Source organism: Schistocerca nitens, chromosome 8 (assembly GCF_023898315.1).
Source record: "Schistocerca nitens isolate TAMUIC-IGC-003100 chromosome 8, iqSchNite1.1, whole genome shotgun sequence".
NCBI classification, from domain to species: Eukaryota; Metazoa; Arthropoda; class Insecta; order Orthoptera; family Acrididae; genus Schistocerca; species Schistocerca nitens.
Genome location: NC_064621.1, coordinates 365,614,951 through 365,640,236, shown reverse-complemented (window position 1 = coordinate 365,640,236; position 25,286 = coordinate 365,614,951). Strand labels below are relative to the sequence as shown.

The 25,286-nt window shown below is 43.0% G+C and overlaps 1 protein-coding gene across 1 annotated transcript in view; it reads left to right on the top strand.

Annotated features, from left to right (window-relative positions):
* Positions 1-10,430, top strand: part of LOC126199572 (nose resistant to fluoxetine protein 6-like) — a 231,358-nt gene extending 220,928 nt beyond the window's left edge. The window contains exon 13 of the mRNA XM_049936495.1: positions 9,376-10,430. Within this exon, the coding sequence (XP_049792452.1) occupies positions 9,376-9,785 (410 nt within the window). The 3' untranslated portion in view covers positions 9,786-10,430. The remainder of the gene's footprint in view (positions 1-9,375) is intronic.
* The last annotated feature ends 14,856 nt before the right edge of the window (positions 10,431-25,286 follow it).

Genomic DNA, 25,286 nt, shown 5'->3' with positions numbered 1-25,286 from the left:
CCTCTCGAAACCTGGACAGCAAGCTACACCGCGATGCAGAGCGCCTCTCTTCCAGAGTCTGCCACTTGGGTTTGCTAAACATCTCCGTAACGCTATCACGCTTAACAAACAACCCTGTGACGAAACGCGCCGCTCTCCTTTGGATCTTCTCTATCTCCTCTGTCAATCCGACCTGGTACGGATCCCACGCTGATGAGCAATACTCAAGTATAGATCGAACGAGTGTTTTGTAAGCCACCTCCTTTGTTGATGGACTACATTTTCTAAGGACTCTCCCAGTGAAGCTCAACCTGGCACCCGCCTTACCAACAATTAATTTTATATGATCATTCCACTTCAAATCGTTCCGTGCGCGTACTTCCAGATATTTTACAGAAGTAACTGCTACCAGTGTTTGTTCCACTATCATATAATCATACAATAAACGATCCTTCTTTCTATGTATTCGCAATAGATTACATTTGTCTATGTTAAGGGTCAGTTGCCACTCCCTGCACCAAGTGCCTATCCGCTGCAGATCTTCCTGCATTTCGCTGCAATTTCCTAATGCTGCAACTTCTCTGTATACTACAGCATCATCCGCGAAAAGCCGCATGGAACTTCCAACACCCTGCCGAATCCCGTAGTACCTGTTGTGTCTAGACAAGACAGCCTAGACACAATGAGAGGAAGCCGAAAGGCACGCGCTTAAACTCACGCAGGCTGGCGTGAGGTCTGAAACAGGATACGTAATGAATGCTATAAAGAAAAGTACGTAGCTTCTGGAATACTTAACTTTAATCCACATTTTTAGAACATCGCTCCTGATGATACATTAATAGAATCTCAATATCAATTGAATACGGCGCCTTGCTAGGTCGTAGCAAATGTAGCTGAAGGCTATGCTAACTATCGTCTCGGCAAATGAGAGCGTATTTGTCAGTGAACCTTTCCTTGCAAAGTCGGCTGTACAACTGGGGCGAGTGCTAGTAAGTCTCTCTAGACCTGCCGTGTGGCGGCGCTCGGTCTGCTATCACTGACAGTGGCGACACGCGGGTCCGGCGTATACTAATGGACCGCGGCCGATTTAAAGGCTACCACCTAGCAAGTGTGGTGTCTGGCGGTGACACCACAGTACCTACCAAATTAAATAAAAAATAATTTATCCAGTCGTATGGCATCCAATGTTTTCAAAACTTAAAAATTTATTTTAGTTTAATTGTGTGGTCGGATACCATACCTACCGCCAAGAGTTCTCAGTCAACCTAAGGGGGGAAGGCGTGTGCGCCATCTGTGTGGGAATCGTGTAAACTATATTCTGTGTGCTATCGTAGTTTAACTGTCTTGTGTTTTTCTGAGGTGGAGACTGGGGACATGCCCAAAATTTGTCTAAAAGAGCTTGGAAAACCGCTTAAAAACCACACGCAGAATGACCGGTGTACCAGGATCCACCGCACGGTTTCCATTCGGATCTGTGTCGCCACCCTGTCTTGCAAGCTAGCTCGATACCCTCTAAGCTATACGAGCGGGTCTAAATGTCCGATATGCCCGAAAAATTTTGACTCTGCAGGGGAATGTGCACTGTTTCGAAACTTCCTGGCAGATTAAAACTGTATGCCGGATCAAGACTCGAATCTTTCCTTTTGCGTGCACTACTCTTAGTGACTGCTCTCACGACCCGACCCGAAAGTTTCACTCTCGAAACAATTCCCTAGGCTGTTTCTCAGCCATATCCTTCCCTCCATTAGTGTTAGCTCCCCTTGAGGTCTGATGAAGAACTCCAGTGAAGCTTGTAAAGAAACAGAGAGGTATGTCAGTTGAGCTTGCACTGGAGAGATTTGTACCCAGTAGAACAGTTCATAATGGGAGGTAACCTCCATGGTATACAGTCACTGTAAAGGAACGTGTAAGAAACAGAGATTACTGCTTAACAGGTGTGAAACAAAGCGTAGGGCTATACAGGGTGGTCCATTGATCGTGACCGGGCCAAATATCTCACGAAATAAGCGTCACACAAAAAAACTACAAAGAACGAAACTCGTCTAGCTTGAAGAGGGAAACCAGATGGCGCTATGGTTGGCCCGCTAGATGGCGCTGCCATAGGTCAGACGGATATCAACTGCGTTTTTTTTAAATAGGAACCCCCATATTTATTACATATACGTGTTGTACGTAAAGAAATATGAATGTTTTAGTTGGACCACTTTTTCGCTTTGTGATAGATGGCGTTGTAATAGTCACAAACATATGGCTCAGACGAACAGTTCGTAACAGGTAGGTTTTTTAAATTAAAATACAGATACGTTTGAACAATTTATTTCGGTTGTTCCAATGTGATACATGTACCTTTGTGAACCTATCATTTCTGAGAACGCATGCTGTTACAGCGTGATTACCTGTAAATACCACATTAATGCAAAAAATGCTCAAAATGATGTCCGTCAACCTCAATGCATTTGGCAATATGTGTAACGACATTCCTCTCTACAGCAAGTAGTTCGCCTTCCGTAATGTTCGCACATGCACTGACAATGCGCTGACGCATGTTGTCAGGCGTTGTCGGTAGATTACGATAGCAAATATCCTTCAACTTTCCCCACAGAAAGAAATCCGGGGACGTCAGATCCGGTGAACGTGCGGGCCATGGTATTGTGCTTCGACGACCAATCCACCTGCCATGAAATATGCTGTTCAATACCGCTTCAGCGGCACGCGAGCTATGTGCCGGACATCCATCATGTTGGAAGTACATCGCCATTCTGTAATGCAGTGAAAAATCTTGTAGTAACATCGGTAGAACACTACGTAGGAAATCAGCATATATTGCACCATTTACAATGCCGTCGATAAAATGGGGGCCAATTATCCTTCATCCCATAATGCCGTACCATATATTAACCCGCCAAGGTCGCTGATGTTCCACTTGTCGCAGCCATCGTCGATTTTCCGTTGCCCAGTAGTGCATATTATGCCGGTTTACGTTACCGCTGTTGGTGAATGACGCTTCGTCACTAAATAGAACGCGTGCAAAAAATCTGTCATCGTCCCATAATTTCTCTTGTGCCCAGTGGCAGAACTGTACACGACGTTCAAAGTAGTCGCCATGCAATTCCTGGTGCATTGAAATATGATACGGGTGCAATCGATGTTGATCTGTCAACTTCACCTGGTCCATTCTAAGCCTCTCTATCTGGGTTTTTGTAACTGCACAGGCCTAACAGTGCTGACAGAGTGTCGTCGTCGGTACACAGTATACATGGTGATTGAGGAGAATGTTACAAAATTTGTAAGGTGATTCCACATGTGAAATTAAAACGAAAAAATCCTATGAACATGTGTCCGATTTTAGATCGTTATGGAACAGGAGAGGGTTGAAGACTACATACATCGATAATGAATATGAAGGCAGGTATGAATATTACTTACCAAAACGCTGTGGAGGCGCTGTGGTGGATATAGTAATGGTGAAACAGATGACTGAGCCGTCTAATAAGAGGTGTTCATAAAGTCCCCTACCCATCTCAATGCATTTGTCAGCGCATTGGAGGGTGTATTGTGTTGTACATCGAACATCAACTCAGAATGATTTAATGCGGGCAGCAGCGTCAGTGATGCAAGCGACAAATTCTTCACGTGTATTCACCTTCATAGCGTACACAACCCCCTTCAACCAGCCCCATAACTAGAAGTCTAACGGAGTTAGGTCGGTTGATCTGGCAGGCCAGTTAATGGTTCTGCCATAACCAATCCATCGTTGAGGAAATATGTTATTCAGACACTGGGATAGTAGTCTGGTACAGTGAATTGGTGATCATTCCTGTGCAGGTGCGTGTGCCGTCATTGCTCCAATGTCACGTCTTCAAAAAATGGTTCAAATTGGCTCTGAGCACTATGGGACTTAACATCTGAGGTCATCAGTCCCCTAGAACCTACTACTTAAACCTAACTAACCTAAGGACAACACACACATCCATGCCCGAGGCAGGATTCGAACCTGTGGCCGTAGCAGTCGCCACGTCTTCTAAATGTACACAAGTTCTTCAATTAGGAAATGCACATGTGCTGCGACTATCATGCGATCTGGCAGGAACACAGGCCCTATCACCAGGCCATCAATCATACCACACCAGACGTTCACGGAGAACGTAACTTGGAATCTTGTTTCCCTAGTATTATGTAGATTATCCATCTCCCATGTATGAGAACTGCAGGGGATCATGATACCATTGCATGTAAATGTAGCCTCATCTCTAAATAAAGTGTACTGTGCGATGTATCTGTGTACAGCCAGCCAACCATTCACAAAATTGTTGTCTGATTACTGAGTCATCTGGATGCAGATGTCGCACAGGCTGTACATGAAATGGGTACAAGCCTTCAGAATGTAGTGAACACCACACTCACGTTTATGGAATATGGAGCTGATGGCTAATGCATCGTGTACTGGTAGTTTGACTCCCTTCCTGAAATGACTGTATGGCCTCACGTTCTGATCTTACATGTACACTGAGTAGTGTTCCAGATTCACGTAATGTTTGAAAAACCCTGTGAAATACACACAGGGAGTTCGTTGATCAGGGCAACGTCTCTGGTATTCTGTCACAGCTGGATGGGCAGTATCATTACAGTGCCCATACACAAATAACATGTCTGTGTATTCTGCATGGGTGAACGTATGCGACATGTTGATATTCACGGATACAGTGGACTTGCTCAATTAAACAACAGTCAAGCTCAACACACACATGGTCTCACGACAACCCACTATTGCACACTGGGTATCCTTGCAGCTGTTGCCTCAGTGCGACGTCACAGTGCTGCCATCTGTTGGAGAACCGCCATACCTCTTTTAGGATGGATCAGTCATCTGTCCCATAATTATTCTGTCCACCACAACGCCTACACAGCATTTCGGTAAATAATATTCACATATGTCATTCACGGATGTGTGTAATCTTCATTCTGCTCCAGTTCCTAACGACCGAAAATTGGACACATGTTTATAGGACATTTTTCGGTTTCTTTTCACATGTAGAGTCAACTCACAAATTATGTGACATTCCTCCTGAATCACGCAGTAAGTACTCTAGCTGACGGTGGCTGTGGAGCTGAATCCACGAAGAAGGAATGAAACTCGACATGAAAGTCCATCTATGGGGGACCAGAGAGTCCAAACGTCACATAGAGACAAGCACAGAGCTAAATACAATGCGAATAGATTAAGCGACTGAATAAACTAAGCACACAGAAAACAGCGTGAGGTGAAGGCCACGTCTGATATTGTTAATGTCCGAGTAAGAGCTCCCAGACCCGGCAAGTTGCTGCTGGCCTGGGTCAGTGGCTCTGCCCATACAAAGTGCCCTCTGTGACAGCATTCTGCACTACTCTTCTGTGATAACAACGATAAACTGAGAAGTGATGCCAAACAGCAGCTGAAGGTATGAGTCGCACAAGTGATGCGTGAAATATATTACAGTGTCAGTTTCTCATGCAGTATTTAGGTCATCAAACCCCATGTGATGACAAGATGGTAACAATTCAATCAGCACCTAAGCGTCCCGGGCAATCATATGCAGTGTGGATCGCCAGCCTGCAAGGTCTGTCGCACATCTGTTGCTTGAGTGCCCCCCAATGTGCTCCCCCATATGTGGACTTGCTAATTAGGGATGGAAATGTCTGGTAAACACACAATCCCAAGGTCCAAACTAGGACGTTGACTTTGTCCGACCCTTCTTTAGCTGAAGTTGCTAAGAACATGAACTCACGGCAGCAGCCAACCACATACTGGTTCGCCAACAGTTCCTCTGGCCGCGGAATTGGATAAGAGACTGCAACACATTCTGCTAAAGTTGGCAGTGAATGGGCGATGGACTGAGTTTTAGGTAGACACGGGAGCAACAATCAGCTTAATTAACTTACTCGTAGATACATACAAGTTCTTGGGCTGCCCTGCTTTGCGACGGCCACTACATGAAATTTGATCTTACAATAAACAGAGTATTCCTTTGAGAGAGCAACTCTCCGTCTCTGCACATTATAAAAATCTAGGACGGCAAAATGTGGGACGGCTGCTGATGTTAGTGGTGCAAACTTTTTGGATCGACACCTTTTCTGTTTTTGGCTTCCGGATAAATGACGATGTATATTTAGCATCTCAATCGGTCCTCTTTGAAGATTTGATCTCCTTACTGAGGTTTTACGATCAGCTGTTAGAGAATACCTTGGGATTTCGAGGCACGCATCTCCCTTAAGCGTTATCAATACCCAAATTTCGTCACATCCACCCCAATACCTTCGCCATTCACAACAAGGCCAAGACCGAGTTGTTGCATTTGCATGATATAGTCTTTGTTTCTCCTATTTTGTCAAATCAGTTTTATGCCGATTTTGAACAGATTGTCAGCATGCAATGTGTTGCAGACTCTTATCCAATTCCGCGGGCGGAGGAACTGTTGGCGAACCAGTACGCGGTTTATTGCTGCCGTGAGTTCATGTGATTCCACAATCTTAGCAACTTCAGCTAAAGAAGGGTCAGACAAAGTCAACGCCCTAGTTTGGACCTTGGGGTTGGGTGTTTAGCAGAGATTTCCATCCCTAATTAGCAAGCCCACATACGGGGGAGCACAGTGGGGGGCACTCAAGCAACAGATGTGCGATAGACCTTGCAGGCTGGCGATCCACGCTGCATATGACTGCCCGGGACACTTAGGTGCTGATTAAATTGTTACCCTCTTGTCATCACATGTGGTTTGGTGACCAAAATACTGCATGAGAAACTGACACTGTTTCTCAGAGTTACGTTTTTCAGGCTCGATTGAGGGTTTCAAATCCGAATCGATTCTGTACGATCTCACACTGCTCAGAAGGCCACCTTAACAAATGTATTTCGATGTTTTACCTGGCAGTGTGAAAAGAAACGGCACAGGTAATTCTCTCATCTTTCCGTATACTCGTCGAAGCCAGCGAACAGTGTTGGTTCTGTGTGGGCACCTGTCCCGACACCAGCTCGGCGTAACTAAGAAGCAATTCTGCATCCTGTTTGAGCAGTTCCAGATTTTCTTGCTGCTCCTGGAGGCGAACTGCCGGGTCCATGGGCGACTAAAAGCCCGGGAAGCTCAACCTGGGAACAAGGAACGAAACTCGAAGTGCGAGTCAATCTACGGATGAGCAGAGACTGGAAACAGCGTAGAAATGAAAACACAGCGCAGCGCAAAGTAAATGCCAGGTGTGAGGTAGTTGATGTCCGAGTTCGAATATTAGGCCAGGCAAGTTAACGCCTGGATCAGTGGCTCTGCCAGTAACACGTTTCGCATGCGCCCTCTGTGGCAGAACTACACCGATCAACTGCTTAACAGCTTGTTTGTCCGGCTTTGGAATGAAATGCATCACTGATTCTGCATATCAGGGATCCGACAGTTAGTCGGTAGGTTTGTGGAGGTAAGTGGCTTAGATGTCTACGCACAGGTCATGTAATTTGCGTAAATAACGAGTCGCTGATTTGCTTTCACAGTGATGGCGCCCGATAGCGACCCAAATGAGTTCCATAGGATTTGCATCAGGGGAATGTAGTCGCCAAGACATCAAAGTGTGTTCACTACAATGCTCATTGAACTACTGTAGCACAGTTCTGGTTCCGAGACACGGACAATTATTCTACTAAAATACGATGTCGCCGTCGGGGAGCACACCACGCATGAAGGGATGCAGGTGGTTCGCAGCTGTCAGCGTGTCTTCGATTGCTACCAGAGGTCCCATGCAAGCGCAGGAGAATGTCTCCCAACGCATAGTACTGCTCCCACCAGGCTGCGTGTGTGGCGCGCTACACGTTTCGAGCCGCCGCTGACAGCAATGACGAGGTCTGTGGAGACGACCAGAGACCAAGTGTAGCAACAACTTGCTTCCCCGACAATCCGACACGTTTCCATCGATCGACGGTCGAATACCAATGGTCTCGTGCCCATTTCAATCGTAATTGACGATGTCGTTAGGTGGGTCCACATCTGAACGTGCGGGGGTGGTCTGCTGCGGAATTCAGTGTTCAACAACATACGATGATCGGTGTCTTGTGCGTGCACCAGCGTTGTGTTCTTTCGGCAGAGATGCCACAGATCACCATCTATCCTACTTTACAGAGCAGACAGGCTTCCGAACCCCATGTTGTGTGAAGAGTCGTGGACGTCCAACCATTCCGCGCCTAGTAGCAGTTTCACTGTCCTGCCTCTTTCCATAGGTACTCACGACAGTAGCACGTGAATATTCGACGAACTTTGGAGTATTCGAGACACTTGTTCACAGGCTCTGGGTAATAATAATCTGCCAGTTATCAGAGTCGCTTATCTCAATGGATTTGCCCATTTGCAGCCCTTTCTTCGCTAGAGTGACACCCCACCCCCCCCACCCCCCGTCCGTGTCTGCTCCGCTAACATACTTTTGTTACCACATCACTTGCCTGCAACGCCAGCAGGTGGCATCCAACATCGCTGTGGGCAGTGGTTATAACGTTTTGGCTTATCAATGTATTCTGCTGTGATAAATCTGCATCCATGTTGATGTACGCTGTGGGGGAGACTAAATGGGTATGCAGTTCTTCAGTTCTTGGTTCACTCACATTTTATGTTGACTATCTCCTTTCCTTCGAGATCCCAGTACCACCCTGAGAATCAAAAATGGCTCTGAGCACTATGGGACTCAACTGCTGAGGTCATTAGTCCCCTAGAACTTAGAACTAGTTAAACCTAACTATCCTAAGGACATCACAAACATCCATGCCCGAGGCAGGATTCGAACCTGCGACCGTAGCGGTCTTGCGGTTCCAGACTGCAGCGCCTTTAACCGCACGGCCACTTCGGCCGGCCCCTGAGAATCCTTGGTTGCCCAAGTTCTAGCTGTGTGAGTAATCCTATTCTTATAAGCTTCGGACCTTCTGCTGTGTATAAAACTTCAGGTCGATCGTTGCCTGACAATGTCTCAATTTTGCAACGACTGATTCTTCTTTAGTTTGTATGCTAAATTCACCTCGTTCGTTCCTGCATCATTGCTTCCTTTTCTGTCAGGTGAGTTTGTTCCAGGAATTTAAATCTATCCTTTTAAATTTTTCCTCCTTGCAATCTAATCCTTCTAGGAGCCGTCTGAACGTTCCTCGTATACTGCTTCTTTCCGATAGATATCTCTAGACGTCCTTTAGACCCTTGTACCGTATCTGTTGTTTGTTATCTTGGCATTTTTTTAAAGTGTAAAGTGTAAAGATAGAGCATTACCAACGAAATACAAAGTCCTAAATTCGAGTCCTAGCCTGACACAAAAGTTTGATCAACTAGGAAGTTCCATATAATTATTCCGATTATTGCCATAAAATGATACTGTCTTACAAGTTTCCTTTTCTTTTCATTTTCGCAGGCGCAAGAAAAGAGGGTCAAGAAGCTCCCTCATGGAAGGGGGACGCTATAAATGGAGTGAAAGTGTCTAAGAACGGAGTTGTTGGCAGTGGGATATCGCTTGCGCCGTCAGTCGACGTAAACATGTCAGCAACGACCGCCTCCGCCAGCACCAACGGGTCAGTGACCACTCTGTCGATGGATGGCAGGGCTCCAGCGGGCAAACTGTATACAGTCGTCAACGGATCGCCCCGCGCACCACCCACCACAATGAATGGATCGGCAGCCACGCAGTCTGTGGAGAGCACCAGCGGATCGCCTGCAGAGGTCAGCGAACTCGTTACACCAACCAGCGAGATCTACGGAGCAGCTGTGTGGCGGGTCACGGAGCCGGACGCCCCCGCAACTGCCATGGAAACGTGTCACCTTTAGTGGCGACCCGTCTCCGTAACTCTGAGGGCCCCTTGGGAGGCATGAGACGACGCGGACCAGTTTCTCAACTGTTGACAATACACAGATACCGTGGGAAACAAGTAACTGTGTCAGCTTTGCGCTGGTATACGTTGTTGTGTTACGTCAGCGTTAACTCCCAAAGATTATGCGTGGCAAAAGTGGCCGCATGTGATAGTGCCGACGTTCAGACGACTGTCAATAATATTATTCTTTAGCAGCTCACCAGCCTGTAGGCAGAGTCGATGTAAGCATTCCATTATGAATGGCAGAACAGGAGGACAATGGAAAGCCGTCATAGATGTTCGTAACGGATCATAAGCATCCTAACTTGATGCAGACAAACAAAAAACTACTGTGTAATAGTGTAAGGTATCATATGAATTCCATTTTTCTTTACAACGGGTGCGTGTGTTGTATATTCGAATGAATGTGCCGAGAACGATCAAGTTTCCTCTGGTTAGTTCTATTGACCAATAGATTGTCGTACATATCTGTATGTTACATGATATTACTGAAACACTTTTTTTAACCAAAAATCGCTCATGAACGAGTATAACATACATATTCTTACCTAGTCACGTCTACGTTACATGTAGATCATATGTCGGTCTTATTTAACAGATCTGTTAGAAATAAGGCATTATTTTAATAATACGACTACAAATATTGTACATACACGAAGTATTTATCAGAATAAATGGTGAATTTTTACGAAAAATAATTTCACTTAGTACAATTAAATTACTGTGTAGCCTTTCCACCATGGGGTATTCTCATTTCTTCATACATCTTCGTAATTTGCATGTGAAATTGTAACTTACTGTTCTTCTCACCATAATTCAAAAGACATTGTGTGTCCAAAGTATAAATATATACCTACTGCTGTTTGCTCAAAAGATGACAGTAATATATGTAACACCCCACAGAATTTCCTTTAGTTACTACCACAAATTTTAATTCCTGGGGAAGCTACTTCACAGTCTATGAAACAATGATGTACTATAACTCAACAGTGATTAGACCCAGGAGAAGGAACTGTGAGGACATTGTAGTGGTGGATAGGTACTGATTTAGGGGAGGGGGAGTAGGTGTGGAGGTAGTCAATGGATGATGTATGTAGGGATGTGGTCTTGTATCTATATTAAACGCTATTCTGTTACCCGGTACTAGTTGCAACATACAGGCAACAGAAATATGATTTTCAATATTTAGCGTGATTATTGGCCGAATTTAAAAATTTGAATTGTGATAATCTACTCATTAAGATGTATGATCTTATGTTAAAAGCTTAACAAAATAAGACAAGTATTACAATTAGAAACCGTGTGTTTTTCTTGAGTCAGCGTTACTGACGGCGCACAAATACACGAACTTCATTCGTCCAGCATTTGAAAATGAGAACATTTAATGGCTTCCAGCAAAGTTCACACATAATTTCAAACCCTTACGAAACTTTATCTCACTGACATCTCGCACAGAATGACGAAAGGAAATAGTTTATCTCTTAAAATATTTTCGCTGTTCATGCAGTCAAACTTCAGCATGAGGCATGGCATTTAATTTATTACGGCTTTACCAATAACTTCATTCGCAAAACATCTACCCTTAATGCTATTTGCTCCAGGACCAGAAAGGAACAGGAGCAAATAGCATTAAGGGTAGATTACACATTAGTAACCGATAGGCATAGTGTGGCAAATCTATTTAACGAGTACTTTATATCCGTTACTGATAGAATGGGATTGTCAGGATCAGTAAATAATGCCCCTGAATATCTGAAACTAGCCTTTACAAATGAATATGAATATGTCACTCACTTCATCAAAAGAAATAACTTCCATAATAAAATCTTTAAAAAAAAAGCATTCTAGTGGTTACAATGAAATATCAATAAAGTTAATTAAGGCGTGTTCTTGGGAGTTTAGTACAATTCTAAGTTACTTGTGTAACCAGTCAATTATAACTGGGACATTTCCTGACTGGCTTAAATATGCAGATGTTAAGCCTCTATTCAACAAAGGGGATAGAGAGATACCATCAAACTACGGAGCAATTTCACTTTTGCCAGCATTCTCAAAAATTTTAGAAATAGTAATGTACAGGCAGCTTCTCAACCATCTGACCACAAATAACATACCATCAAGAACACAGTTTGGATTTCTGAAGGGTTCTGATATATAGAAGGCTATTTACACCTATAGTGAAAATGTACTTAATTCATTAAATAACAAATTACAAGCAGCAAGTATTTTTTGTGATTTGTCAAAGGCATTTGACTGTGTGAACCACAACATCCTTTTAAATAAATTAGAATTCTATGGTGTCACGGGCAGTGCTGCAAAATGGTTCAAGTGATACCTCGCTAACAGGAAAGAAAGGGTGTCAGTGCAAGGGACTAGTGAATCAAGTCATCAGTCATCATCAGAATGGGAAGAAATTACATGCAGTGTCCCACAAGGATCCATCTTAGGGGCATTGCTTTTTCTTGTGTACATTAATGATCTCTCATCAGTTACACTGCCATAAGCAGAGTTCGTTTTGTTTTTCAGATGCCACAAGTATTGCAATAAATAGTGTGTCGAGTGTAGTTCTAGAAATATCTGCTAATGATATTTTCATGGATATTAATAAATGGTTTAAAGCCAACTCACTGAAATTAAACTTCGAAAAGACTCACTATATGCAATTCAGAACCTGTAAGAGGTTTCCACCCAGCATATGCATATAGTATGAAGAAGAGCAGCTAGAAGAGGTTGACAGTCTTAAATTCCTGGGATTACAACTTGATAATAAATTCAGTTGGGCGGAGCACACCACAGAACTGCAGAAACGCCTTAACAAATCTGTATTTGCAATTCGAGTGTTAGCTGACGTAGGCGACGTAAAAATGAAAAAGCTTGCATACTTTGCCTACTTTCATTCCATGTCATATGGTGTAATATTTTGGGGTACCCCTTCAAGTCAAACAAAAGTTTTCAGAGTCCAAAAGCGTGTAATACGTATTATTTGTGGAGTAAATTCACGGACGTCCTGTAGAAACCTCTTCAAAGAACTGGGTATACTAACTACTGCCTCTCAGTATATTTACTCCTTAATGAAATTTGTCCTATATAATATATCTCTTTTTCCAACAAACAGCTGAGTTCATACATACATTACCAGGAACAAAAATGATCTGCACAAGGACTTAAAAGCACTTACTTTAGTTCAAAAAGGGGTCCACTACTCAGGAACACTCATCTTCAATAATTTGCCAGCAAACATAAAAAATTTAGTTACAAATAAAGATCAGTTTAAAAGGAGGCTGAAAGACTTACTAGTGGGCAACTCCTTCTATTCCATTGACGAACTTTTTAATAGAAACAAATGATGTATTGTATATATTAATACTATTAGTATCGTTATTTAAGCTTAAAAAAAATTGACGTGTTCCACATCCACGAGGATCTCCTCAGCACGGATCAATGGAACGAAAAACTAATCTAATCTAATCTAATCTAATCTTTGCATACATATCTACGTGCATAACTCAATGTACCTGCAGAGTTACATCACTGTACGACACATAGTTCATGAGATATGACGACCTAAACAAACACTGAGATTCGTGAAAAATAACTTTTGCTTAAAATGGAGCTCCGATTACCAACGTTATATTCATCCAGTGTTTCACAATGAGAGCATTAAGCTACTTATAACAAAGCATAAGCATAATTGCAAACCTTTTCGAAACCTTTTCTCGCTTACCTGCTTAAAGGCAAATATTTAACACATTTGTAAAGTAATGAGACTTTTGGAGCTGCTTCATACATGGATGTTCGATTCCTTAAAGAATCTTGGGTTTACTGGTATTATAGTAAGTCGTCTATTAATTCAAGAAGTATGTCGTTTGCCTGGTTGTTTTGAACATTTATGAGTTTTTTTTTCCTTATGATTTTCTAAATGTGTTATTGTTTTTTTCCTACGCTCGGCGATTTTTGTTTCATCTTCTCTAATAACCGAAAATACTTCATGTTTGGAAAAAGGGAACAAGGAAAAATTGCAGAGGGCCAGGTCGTGTGTACAGAATGTGTGCAAAACTGCTGCCAAGTTTCCAGAATTAATCTTTTACTCTGCAGCGGAATGTGTGCTGTTTTGAAATTTCCTTTTAGATTCAAACTAATTGCCGGACTGTTATTCCAACCCAGGCCTTCGCCTTTCGCGGACAACGCTGCTGCTGACAGAGCTGTCAAGGTACGACTCACAACCTACCTTCGTAACTCACTTCTGCCGGTACCTCTTACTTTCCAAAACTCACACCTGCTGTCCAGCACATCTTGTTTCATTCAGAGTCTGTGAACTGCAAGATGCCAATAACTTGCTACCACGATATTTCGGATCGGAGTCTTGTGGGCATCTTCAGGTGTACTCGTATACTGGCGACCAAAGAACACCAAAATACCAGAAGTGCAAGGGCAGTATTTCGACACGGAAACAGAGAACGACAACAGCGTTCCAAGTGGCGCAGCTGTGAACTTTAAATACGAGAAATCGGCGTGAAAATCTTTGTTACTGCTACAGTAAATATAAGTACTATAGTTCGATCCATGAACGATGGCGGTTCGCGCATGTTGAGGCAGGGATGGGGACTGCACTGTTGGCGATTCCAAGCGACAGTTATGATAGGCGCATGCGCGTGCGCTCCGCTTGAAAAAATTATGTCTCTCGCAAATTATGTCTCTCGCTTGCTTATGCAGAATTTAGCACTTACCAGCACTATCAGCGATGACTACCCGCAACAAATGAAATGAAAATTCACTAAACAACTCGCTACCATTGTAAAACGTGTATATTTCTATTGTCTATTGTTAAATCACAATTTATGAAAGATGTTTATATTTTATTAATAGGATTAAGCAGGAATAATTAATATTTGTCACGTTGGAAATAATTGTGGTAGCAGGGATTGTCTGCACCAAGGTATTGTTGATATAATTTTAAAAAGGGCGGGAGAAACCGCGTACGGATACATTTTAAGAAAAGAGCGGGAAAGACCGCGCATTGATACATTTTGTAATGGTAGCAGGGATTGTCTGCACCAGAAAGCATTGTTGGCAGGAGAGATCACACTTTAGCGTTCGTAGGAAGTCAGTAGTAAGCGAGCAGTGAAGCCAGTCGGTAGCAGGTCTGAAGCGAGAGGTTGAGAGGAGCGGTGTGCCTGCCATCCATCAGCTATGATATAAAAGAGATTATAAACGGATGTACAGAGACATCAGCTAACTATTATAATAAGAGGAACTAATATTATTTAATTAATTTTTTGAGAAGACAAGACTACTGAAGGTATGTTTGCGCATTGCTAGTTGTAAGATTATTGTAAAAAGTAAGTCCCATTTGAACGTTTGTAAAATCATATCATTCAGAATATAATTAACTTTTGCCAGCAATATTGCATTTCTAATTATAATCCATCCCAAAAACCATCAACATAAAACTTTGCAAAAATTTTATTGTTGTCAAGAAAAAGTGTAACTATGAATTACGTAACTTCAGTCAAATTAATTAAAGAATAACGTCAGCTTTGCTAATAAAGAGTAACGTCATCTTTGGTAATAAAAGCAGCCACTTATTTTGAAAGCCCACCAGCAGCTAATAGTGTAGTAAAACAGAGTAAGTATATTCATGTCGCAGTTCGATGTAGCAGTCAGATGGCGATCCAGTAACAGTAAAAAAGGTAAGGCACAGTTTTGGGTTATTGCAGATAACGACTGAGGGCCACACGACGACGACACATTCTATGTTTCGTTGAAATAATCTGAAAATCACTTTTAAAAAGTAGCAATTAAATTTGTATGCGAAGATTGAGAAAGAGAATAAATTTCAAAGGGAACATTTCATTTGTTATTATTAAGCAAGAGATAGAAATCCTAAGGAGAGGTTTCATAGGTTATTGCAAAAGGAAAGGTTATCAGTAACAAAAGAGGTATAGAGGAGACGGGAAGGTTTCACCATCATGTTATAATAATAATAATGTCGTGTGACGAGGACCCCCCGTCGGGTAGACCGTTCGCCTGGTGCAAGTCTTTCGATTTGACGCCACTTAGGCGACTTGCGCGTCGATAGTGATGAAATGATGATTAGGGGAACACAACACCCAGTCCCTGAGCGGGAAAAATCTCCGACCCAGACGGGAATCGAACCCGGGCCCTTGGAATTGACAGTCTGTCGAGCTAACCACTTTTTTTCCTCATTTTGTTGGTTATGGTTCGTTGTATTTCGTCATTGCGGACGTCACATGACATCCGTCGAAGCTCGTTGTTGATCTTTTCACTCAGCTTTTTTTTTATTACAGAGGGCAGCCAGCTCTCTGACCGAACACGCCGAGCTACCGTGCCGGTTAACCACTCAGCTACCGGGGGCGGACACCATCATGTTTAATGTTCGCATTAGCAACGGAATTCACAGTAGAGTGCTCACAACACTTCTGAACGCTCATTGTCTGTCGGAGAATACGTGAAGTAGATCGCAGAAGCCTAAACTCGACCGCCATCGTTCATGACTCCAACTATAGATGATAGTATTTTCCCATTTATACTTGATGGTTGGGCTGGTAGTCTGTTGGTAAAATGTATTTATAGTTGTAAAACCCAGTGTTGCAACTCCTACCGTGAGGCTGGTATCAACTAGAAATTATGTTCCTCATTACATCCATCTTGTGCATATTGCACTCTTCGAATTGCAACGTAAATATGTTGCTCATATTCTGCTTAATTTTTGCTCTAATCCGCAATATTGAGGTGGTGGTGGGGGAGGGGGGAGGGACTGGGCCGGCGATGATTCCGTATTTATTTTTGTTTCACATGAAACAGAAACTAGTTTCGTCACACTATATTCTGTGGACTCATTATATTTGTTACTGCTCACGAATCCGTTTGTGAACCGCTCGATTTAAATGCATTGTAAATATATTGCTCGTATTCTACGTTATTTTCGTTACCATCCGTTTTTCGTACTCTCGCGTGTAATAGAGAACACCGAAATTTTTATCGACATCTACTAAAATGTACTGTTTGTAGTACCTGTTAAAAAATTAATGTAAATGTCGTGTGACTAGGACCTCCCGTCGGGTAGACCGTTCGCCGGGTGCAAGTCTTTCGATTTGACGCCACTTCGGCGACTTGCGCGTCGATGGGGATGAAATGATGATGATTAGGACAACACAGCACCCAGTCCCTGAGCGGAAAAAAAATCTCCGACCCAGCCGGGAATCGAACCCGGGTGCTTAGGATTGACATTCTGTCGCGCTGACCACCCTTTTTATTTATTTATTTTTAGTGATCTCATTGTGTTCGTTGGATTTGTTCAGGGCTGACGTCTCAAATGACACCCATTCGCTCAGTTTTTTCTTTTTTAATTACAGAGGGCGGCTAACCCTCCGACCGAACACGCTGAGCTACCGTGCCGGCGTTCACTCAGCTACAGGAGGCGGACGTAGTATTTGGTTATAACGTGTCAAACTTTTGTGCAACTTCCGCCGCATTTTTAGTATTGTCGAGGGAGAATGCTCTGGTCACCAAGACTAGCAAGAAAGTATTGGACTTACTTAACTGCATCTACACCTACATCCATAATGTGAAACGCATAACACACACAATCATTGGCAAGAAGCAACACCATTCAAAGCAGAACTACGTACTTACTCATTCCAAGGCAAGATTTAATAAAGCTGAATACCAATACTGTCCAAACCTGCTGACATGTAGTCCTCCATTAAATGTGAGAAAGTACGGGAAACGGATGCAAACAAAAATATCATACAGTACGAGCAATATTCTTACAATGCATTGGAATGGAGTAGTTCACACTCAAGATTCGTAAGCAATAAGAGATACACATAGGTCCGCAGAACACCGTGTAACGAAAGCAGCTTCTGTTCTATATGAAACAAAAACAAATTTGGAATCACTTACCCCACCCAGTATTACAGATGCGAGAAGAACGCAATCAGGATACGAGTAACACATTTATATCGCAATTCAAAGAGCGCATTACACACGAGAAATCTTAATCAGAAGCTCACTGTGATGAAACCAACTTCTGTTATCTATGAAACGAAAATAAACATCCAAGACTAGAAGTCAGCCTACAAGAGAGCGAGATGATGGGTTAATAAACTTGCAGTGATTCAAGTGGCGTGACACCGAACTAAGGGGGTCTTACCAGAAGTCCCTTTATACGAATTTTAGTCCCTAGTCGTATATTGGCGACAGTGCACTGAGTTCCCCTATTTAAGACTCCTCCGGCGCAAGCATGCTGTACCCATTTGTTAGCACTCATGCATTGCTTGATCGGGTGCGCTTCTGCTACAACTCTTGTAGGCTGTGGACGTCCTCCGCGCTGAAAGCTCGCCTCATCGATATCGGATCGATCGTCTTCACACAGTAAAATCGCAGAGCACGAAGTTTTTCTATCACAGGATTCCATGCAGAATCTGACTGAAAAATACCATCGCAATTGATAAGTGCCTCAGATGGTCGCATCTCCACTAATTATTGATAATAGTGTTCCAAAGGTTTTAAGTATGAGACACAATTTTTGTAGCATGGTATTTCATCAACTAGAGACTTCAAGAAGGGCAGAGAGTGGACAAAAATACAGAAAACAAAAAAATATATATTACCTTGCCTAATACGATGTGGGTAACTCGTTGTCATTTAAAACAGCTTCCAATCGTCTTGGAATGGATAAGCACAGGTCCTGTATGGTTTTCAAGGAAATCTTATGTCATTCTTCCTGCAAAATAGTGCCAAGTTCAGGTAACGATGATGGAGGTGTATAACGATCACACAGACCCGTGTCTCCAAAGTATACCACCAACGCTTAACATAATACTGAGGTCTGGTAACCGTGGTGACCAGAGGAGACACGACAATTCATCCTTGTGCTCACCAAAATAGTTCTGAGCGATGTGAGCTGTGTGAGCAGAGCCCTGTCGTTCGAACACAGCATCACCACTGGGGAAAAGATATTTTACCATTGGATGTCCCTTATCAGCCAAAATGGTCACATAGTCCTTGGCAGAACGCGAACTTGCAGAATAACCATGGGGTCCACGGAATACTAAAATATGGCTACCAAATCATCACAGAAACCCTGCAGTGCCGGCCGCTGTGACCGAGCGGTTCTTGGCGCTTCAGTCCGGAACCGCGCTACTGCTACGGTCGCAGGTTCGAATCCTGCCTCGGGCATGGATGTGTGTGATGTCCTTAGGTTAGTTAGGTTTAAGTAGTTCTAAGTCTAGGGGATTGATGACCTCAGATGTTAAGTCTCATAGTGCTCAGAGCCTTTTGAACCATTTTGAAACCCTGCAGTCTTTCACTCTTGCGACGTAAACTATGTTGGAAACAATGTGGAATAAGACTTATGCGACCAATTGCCATTTTCCCATTGCCCCACAGTCCAGGTTTTATGATTTCGGCACCACGTGTTCCTGTCACGGGCACTCGTTTCAGTGAAGAGAGGTTTTGTAATTCCAGTTTACCATGCAACTGCGGCCAGGGCTCACCAGTGCGTCATTCAGTTGTGCAGTGGCTTTTACAGCTTTCGGCCTATATTTTTTGCCGCAATCCATTTCGGTGACCGTCTGTCATCCAACTCACACTTTCGTCCGCAGTGTGACTTAGCGAATTATATTTTTCCGCTTTCCCTATGCGGGGCCACTTAAGGTTCAAATGGCTCTGAGCACTATGGGACTTTAACATCTGAGGACATCAGTCCCCTAGAACTTAGAACTACTTAAACCTGACTAACTTAAGGACATCACACAGAGCCATGCCGGAGGCAGGATTCGAACCTGCGAACGTAGCGGTCGCGGGGTTTCAGACTGTAGCGCCTAGAACCGCTCGGCCAAACACTTCCGTTACCTTGGTTATAGAAGCACCTATCATATAAGCGCCAAAATTTTTCCCACGTTCGAATTCACTTAGCTCCGACATAACGCATGCACAACTACATAGAACACTATTGTGGCCCGAATGGCATTTTTGCAACCTATTCAGGACATTGCGCATGTGGCGTTCGTGTCAAATATAACAGCGCAACTTGCAGGCTTAGTTAGCATCTGCATTTGTGTTCATTCAAGTATTTCTCGCAGTGTTTCTAGATTTTTGTTCAACCCTGTAAGTTACACATTATTATGGCAAACCAAGTAACATGTATTGAATACTGCACTACACGTCAAACTGGCACAGACACAAGACACTATTTTTCAACATAGTCACCTAGTCTCTGCGATCAACGGTCGGGTGTCTGTACCAGTTGTTCACTGCCTCGACAATAGAAATCCGCTCCTTGGTCGTGGAGCCATTCGAAAACCGCTTCGTGAACATCTTCATTGTTGGAAATCTTTTTCGCTTCAGATGTTTCACGAGCTTGCCGAAACATGGAAATCGCACGGTGCATTGTATCGACTTCCCAGTCAGCATCACCCTCTGTGAGGTCTTCATCAAATTATTGGCATCATTTCACTACGGCTGGATGCAGCATTTCCTGTAGTCCATATAACGCAAGAATTTCTATGTGGACCTGTGTGTAATTTAGATTTCTTGCCCACAAGTTTAACAAACTCAAGTGGCAGACTCTGCAAGAGAGGCGCTCTGCATCGCGGTGTAGCTTGTTCGCCAGGTTTCGAGAGGGTGCGTTTCTGGATGAGGTATCGAATATATTGCTTCCCCCTACTTATACCTCCCGAGGAGATCACGAATGTAAAATTAGAGAGATTAGAGCGCGCACGGAGGCTTTCAGACAGTCGTTCTTCCCGCGAGCCATACGCGACTGGAACAGGAAAGGGAGGTAATGACAGTGGTACGTAAAGTGCCCTCCGCCACACACCGTTGGGTGGCTTGCGGAGTATAAATGTAGATGTAGATGTATTGTCCCATGCAACTTTGGAGCAGGTTTCCAGTTGTCGCACCATTCCAGTAGCACCCTGTGATGCACCATTATCCATACCGCAGCACAACTGTGTTGACAGGAAACCTGGAAGACAGACTTCTTCTACTCTTGTTGTGTAATGGTCTTAGCATGAGACGATATGTGTAACACGCTTTCTGAAGTCCCTACGCAGAAATACAGTGTTCTGTTATAGCGGGTTTGCTGGCTTGAAGGAGATGAGTATGCAGCTGGCGTTCGACAAGGCATTCCTGAATAGTGCACGGCGTTTGCCGTGTATATGATTTGCCGTACTCGCAGGTAATCTTATATAGACGTGCATTGCGCAGCTTTAAATAATCTTTGGCCGAACCCAGAAGCGCCGAGATTATTGGTGGACGAAAGATCACTTCGCCAATATGTGGCATGTAGGCTACCGTCTGCATTAACTACCACCACAGCAATGGCAGAGAGCTAAGTGAAGTGGTGTCATGTTTGCTCCATGGTGCCATGCATATCTCGTGATCTAAGGTAAGAGTAGTTGCTGGTTGAGATCTTGTTGAACTGCCATTGTGTATTGCTTCAATTTTTTGTGTTTTTTTCTCTGGAAATACACAGACTGAATACAGTAACAAAATGGTAAGAAAAACCTTGCAATGTGCCGACTAAAAATCAGCCTATTTTTATTTATTGTTATTTTTCATTGTCACCATTGTTTTGTAATACAATAAACTTCATTCATTATTAATCTGTTATTGTTACTAATATTATTGCTATCCATTCACTCACGAGAGCTTTACTGTTCCCATTAGATAGTTTGCTGCCTTGAAGGAGATGAGTACGCAGCTGACGTTCGACAAGGCATTCCTGAATAGTGCATGTCGTTTGCCTTGCATATGATTTGCCGCAATCGCAGGTAATCTTATACACACGTTCCTTGCACCGCTTTAAATAGTCTTATGCCGAACCCAGAAGCGCCGAGATTTTTGGTGGAGGACGAAAGATCACATTATGTTTTCGTAGTGCTCTACCTATCTTCGCCAATATGTGGCGTGTATGCTACCGTCTTGAATGCCTTGTCTTCTTTCTTTTTCAGCCGCTTGTATGCCTGTAAGCGCTCTCCGTACCTACTGAGATAAATATCCATACTACAGGGACACTCTCTGGAAGTGTTTCAGTTCCGCTAGCAGGCTGTCGGCATCTTAAATTGTATGGGCTCGGTAAATCAAGATATTCAGAACGCCAATTGTTTGTGCTGGATGGCCTGTATGAGTGGGATTTCGATATACTGAATACCGATTCCCCATCGCTCTTGTATCGCACGAAGACGTCTAAAAACAGCAAACAACCTTCTGTCTCCATCTCCTTGGAAAAATTTTATGTTTTCGTGCATGCAGTTTAGATGTTGCAGGGACTCCTGGAGCCTGTACAAACCTTGAAGTCACACTATAAAAGTATCATCAACGTATCGCCGGAATACTATTGGTTTTAAAACTGCTGAATCGAGTGTCTGTTCGTAAAATTCTTCCTTGAGAAGGCTGGCCACCAGGGGAGACACACCGACTAAAATTAGTCCTTTCTCTTACCATTACCATTCTTGCTTTTCCTGTGATGTTATCTGCACCTGCAACTTTAATCAAACGCACAATTTTATCAAACTTTGGAATAATTCATTTTATTGAACTGGATTTATGTATTTTCTGCATTTAGAAGCGGCAACAAGACTGTCTTCGTTATCCTGGGACTGGTGTGACATGGACTAAAGCGAACTGGATCCATTACAAGACCACAACGAAGCAGATTGCAACGTTTAATCGACTTGTAACACAGCTGACGCAGGAAGTTTCAAATCAAGAATCCATTATCAATTTGACTTTCACTTAGGGTCTTTTAGTTTAACTATAAGTATTTATTTATTGATCTTAAAAGCACTTGTATTGTATTGTATGTTAACTGGGGGCCTAGAAACGACGGAGGGGCTCCGTCCCCGCCGCAGCCGCAGTGGTCCACAACCCCACGACGACTACCGCAGTCCACTTCACCCCTCCGCCGCCCCACACCGAACCACTCTTTCAGGGTTATTGCGGTTCGGCTCCCGGTGAATCCCCCCCCTCCCCCCTCCAGGGAACGTATCACACCAGACGAGTGTGGCCCCTATGTTTGCGCAGTAGAGTAATGGTGGATATGCGTACGTGGAGAACTTGCTTGCACAGCAAACGCCGACATAGTGTAACTGAGGCAGAATAAGGGGAACCAGCCCGCATTCGCCGAGGCAGATGGAAAACCGCCTAAAAACCATACACAGACTGGCCGGCTCACCTGACCTCGACCCACGTCCGCCGGACGGATTCGTGCTTAATAGCACTTACTTACAATTGATATCATCATGAGTAATTTGAAGATAAATTTGACATTGAGAACTCTCATGTTACAGAATACAAGGTTAAATCAAAAATGGAAAATCCAGAATGGAATGTAACAATATTGTGAAAGAAAGGATATTGCGGAGACATGGCATAGCCACAGCCTGGCGGATGTTTCCAGAATGAGATTTTCACTCTGCAGCGGAGTGTGCCCTGATATGAAACTTCCTGGCAGATTAAAACTGTGTTCCGGACCGAGACTCGAACACGAGACCTTTGCCTTTCGCGGGCAAGTGCTCTATCAACTTTCTTTCAGGCGTGCTAGTTCTGCAAGGTTCGCAGGAGAGCTTCTGTAAATTATGGAAGGTAGGAGACAAGGTACCGGCAGAAGTAAAGCTGTGAGGACGGGGCGTGAGTCGTGCTTGGGTACCTCAGTTGGTAGAGCACTTGCCCGCGAAAGGCAAAGGTCCCGAGTTCGAGTCTAGGTCCAGCACACAGTTTTAATCTGCCAGGAAGTTTGTTACTGATTTGTTTGACTGATGGAGCTGCTAAGTGCCCTCGTGAGTTCAACTCGATTTCTAATCTGAAGGAAACATTTCGCCGCATTCGCTCCAGAACTGCAACAAATTCGTCGGGCAATAGACCGCGTCGCTCGAACTGTCAACACAACTGGCACTGCTAAGAGTATCCTACGACTTCCACATCGCTGGCAACGGGCTATACACAATGCTGGTGACTTCTTTGAAGGTCAGTAAAACTTTGAAACACGTATCTATTTTGTACGAACTGTAAATAAATAGTTGCCACTGTTACAGTTCCCAATCTCGTAAATTAGAAGCATTAGGAATAACAGGGGTAGCTAATGACTGGTTTCGATCATACCTAGCAGATATGGTACAAAGAGTAGAGATACCACATACTTCAAATAGATCTAAACATTTACTAAAACAATTATCTGAACCAAGCTACATTAATATAGGGGTTCCACAAGGTAGCATATTAGGACCAATACTATTCCTGATATACATCAATGACTTTCTGAGTAGTGTTACTCATGGTAAAAAAATTCTCTTCGCTGATGACAGCAACAGTATAGTCACTGAGATAACAAGAGAACTCCTTACAGAGAAAGCAAATGAAACTCTCAAGGAAGTTTGCGATTGGTCAGCAACCAATAAAGTGACATTGAACATATGCCATGAATTTCAGTTTGAAGAGGGAAAATGACAATGTTAAATTAAATGTAGAAGGCACCTCTATAGACTGTGAAACAAATGCAAAATTTCTAGGAATAAAAACTGATCCTCAATTGGTGTGAACACACAAAGGTAGTTGCAAACAGAATGTCATCAGCATATTATGCCCTTAGAATCCTATCAGCAGTGTGTAACACGCAGTGTCTTTTAGTTGCACATTATTCAGATGTACACTCAATTCCTAGCCTTGGGATTCTTTTTTGGGGAAGAAAAGCACAAAATATGAACACAATTTTAAAACTCCAGAAAAGAGCCATAAGAATAATAACCAACAATAGTAGTCGAGCTTATTGTAAAGATCTGTTCAAAACACTGGGAATTTTAACTTCCCCGTTAAATATATTTACCAGTCAGGTGTACACATCAAAAATGACATTGGTAATTTCTGCACAAATAGCTCTGTCCACGACCACGGAACAAGAGCTAGACTCAACTTACATTTACCAAGAAAAAGTAAACTCAAAACAGCATTTTCTGCCAAGGAATAAAACTGTAAAATAAATTAGCAAAAGAGATTAAAGAAATTGAAAAAACACACTTATTTAAAAAGGTAGCTAAAAAGTACCTGTACCTGTTACGTAATACATTTTACACATTGAAGGATTAATTACATAAAAAAAGAGTAGGGGTTTGGTAAAAAAAAGTTATACAAATAAATAATGATTATAAAACATCCAACATTCCACATGACACCTTCACACTAGGGTTTTTTCCTTCTTTTTTCCTCTTCTTTAACTTACCCTCAAGCTGTGCAATACTAACAACTCTTCCTCTTTCTGAGTTCAACTTCTCACTCATTATAGAGGGATGCTAACTCAGTTTTATAGGATAGCAAATGAGAAGTTGTGGTACGGAAAATGGCCCAGAGATCAACAGTGTGTGTGTTTGTGTGTGTAGTAAGAGAAGTGTTATGAAACAATGTGTGTGTAGTGTGTGCAGTGACTAATAGTGAG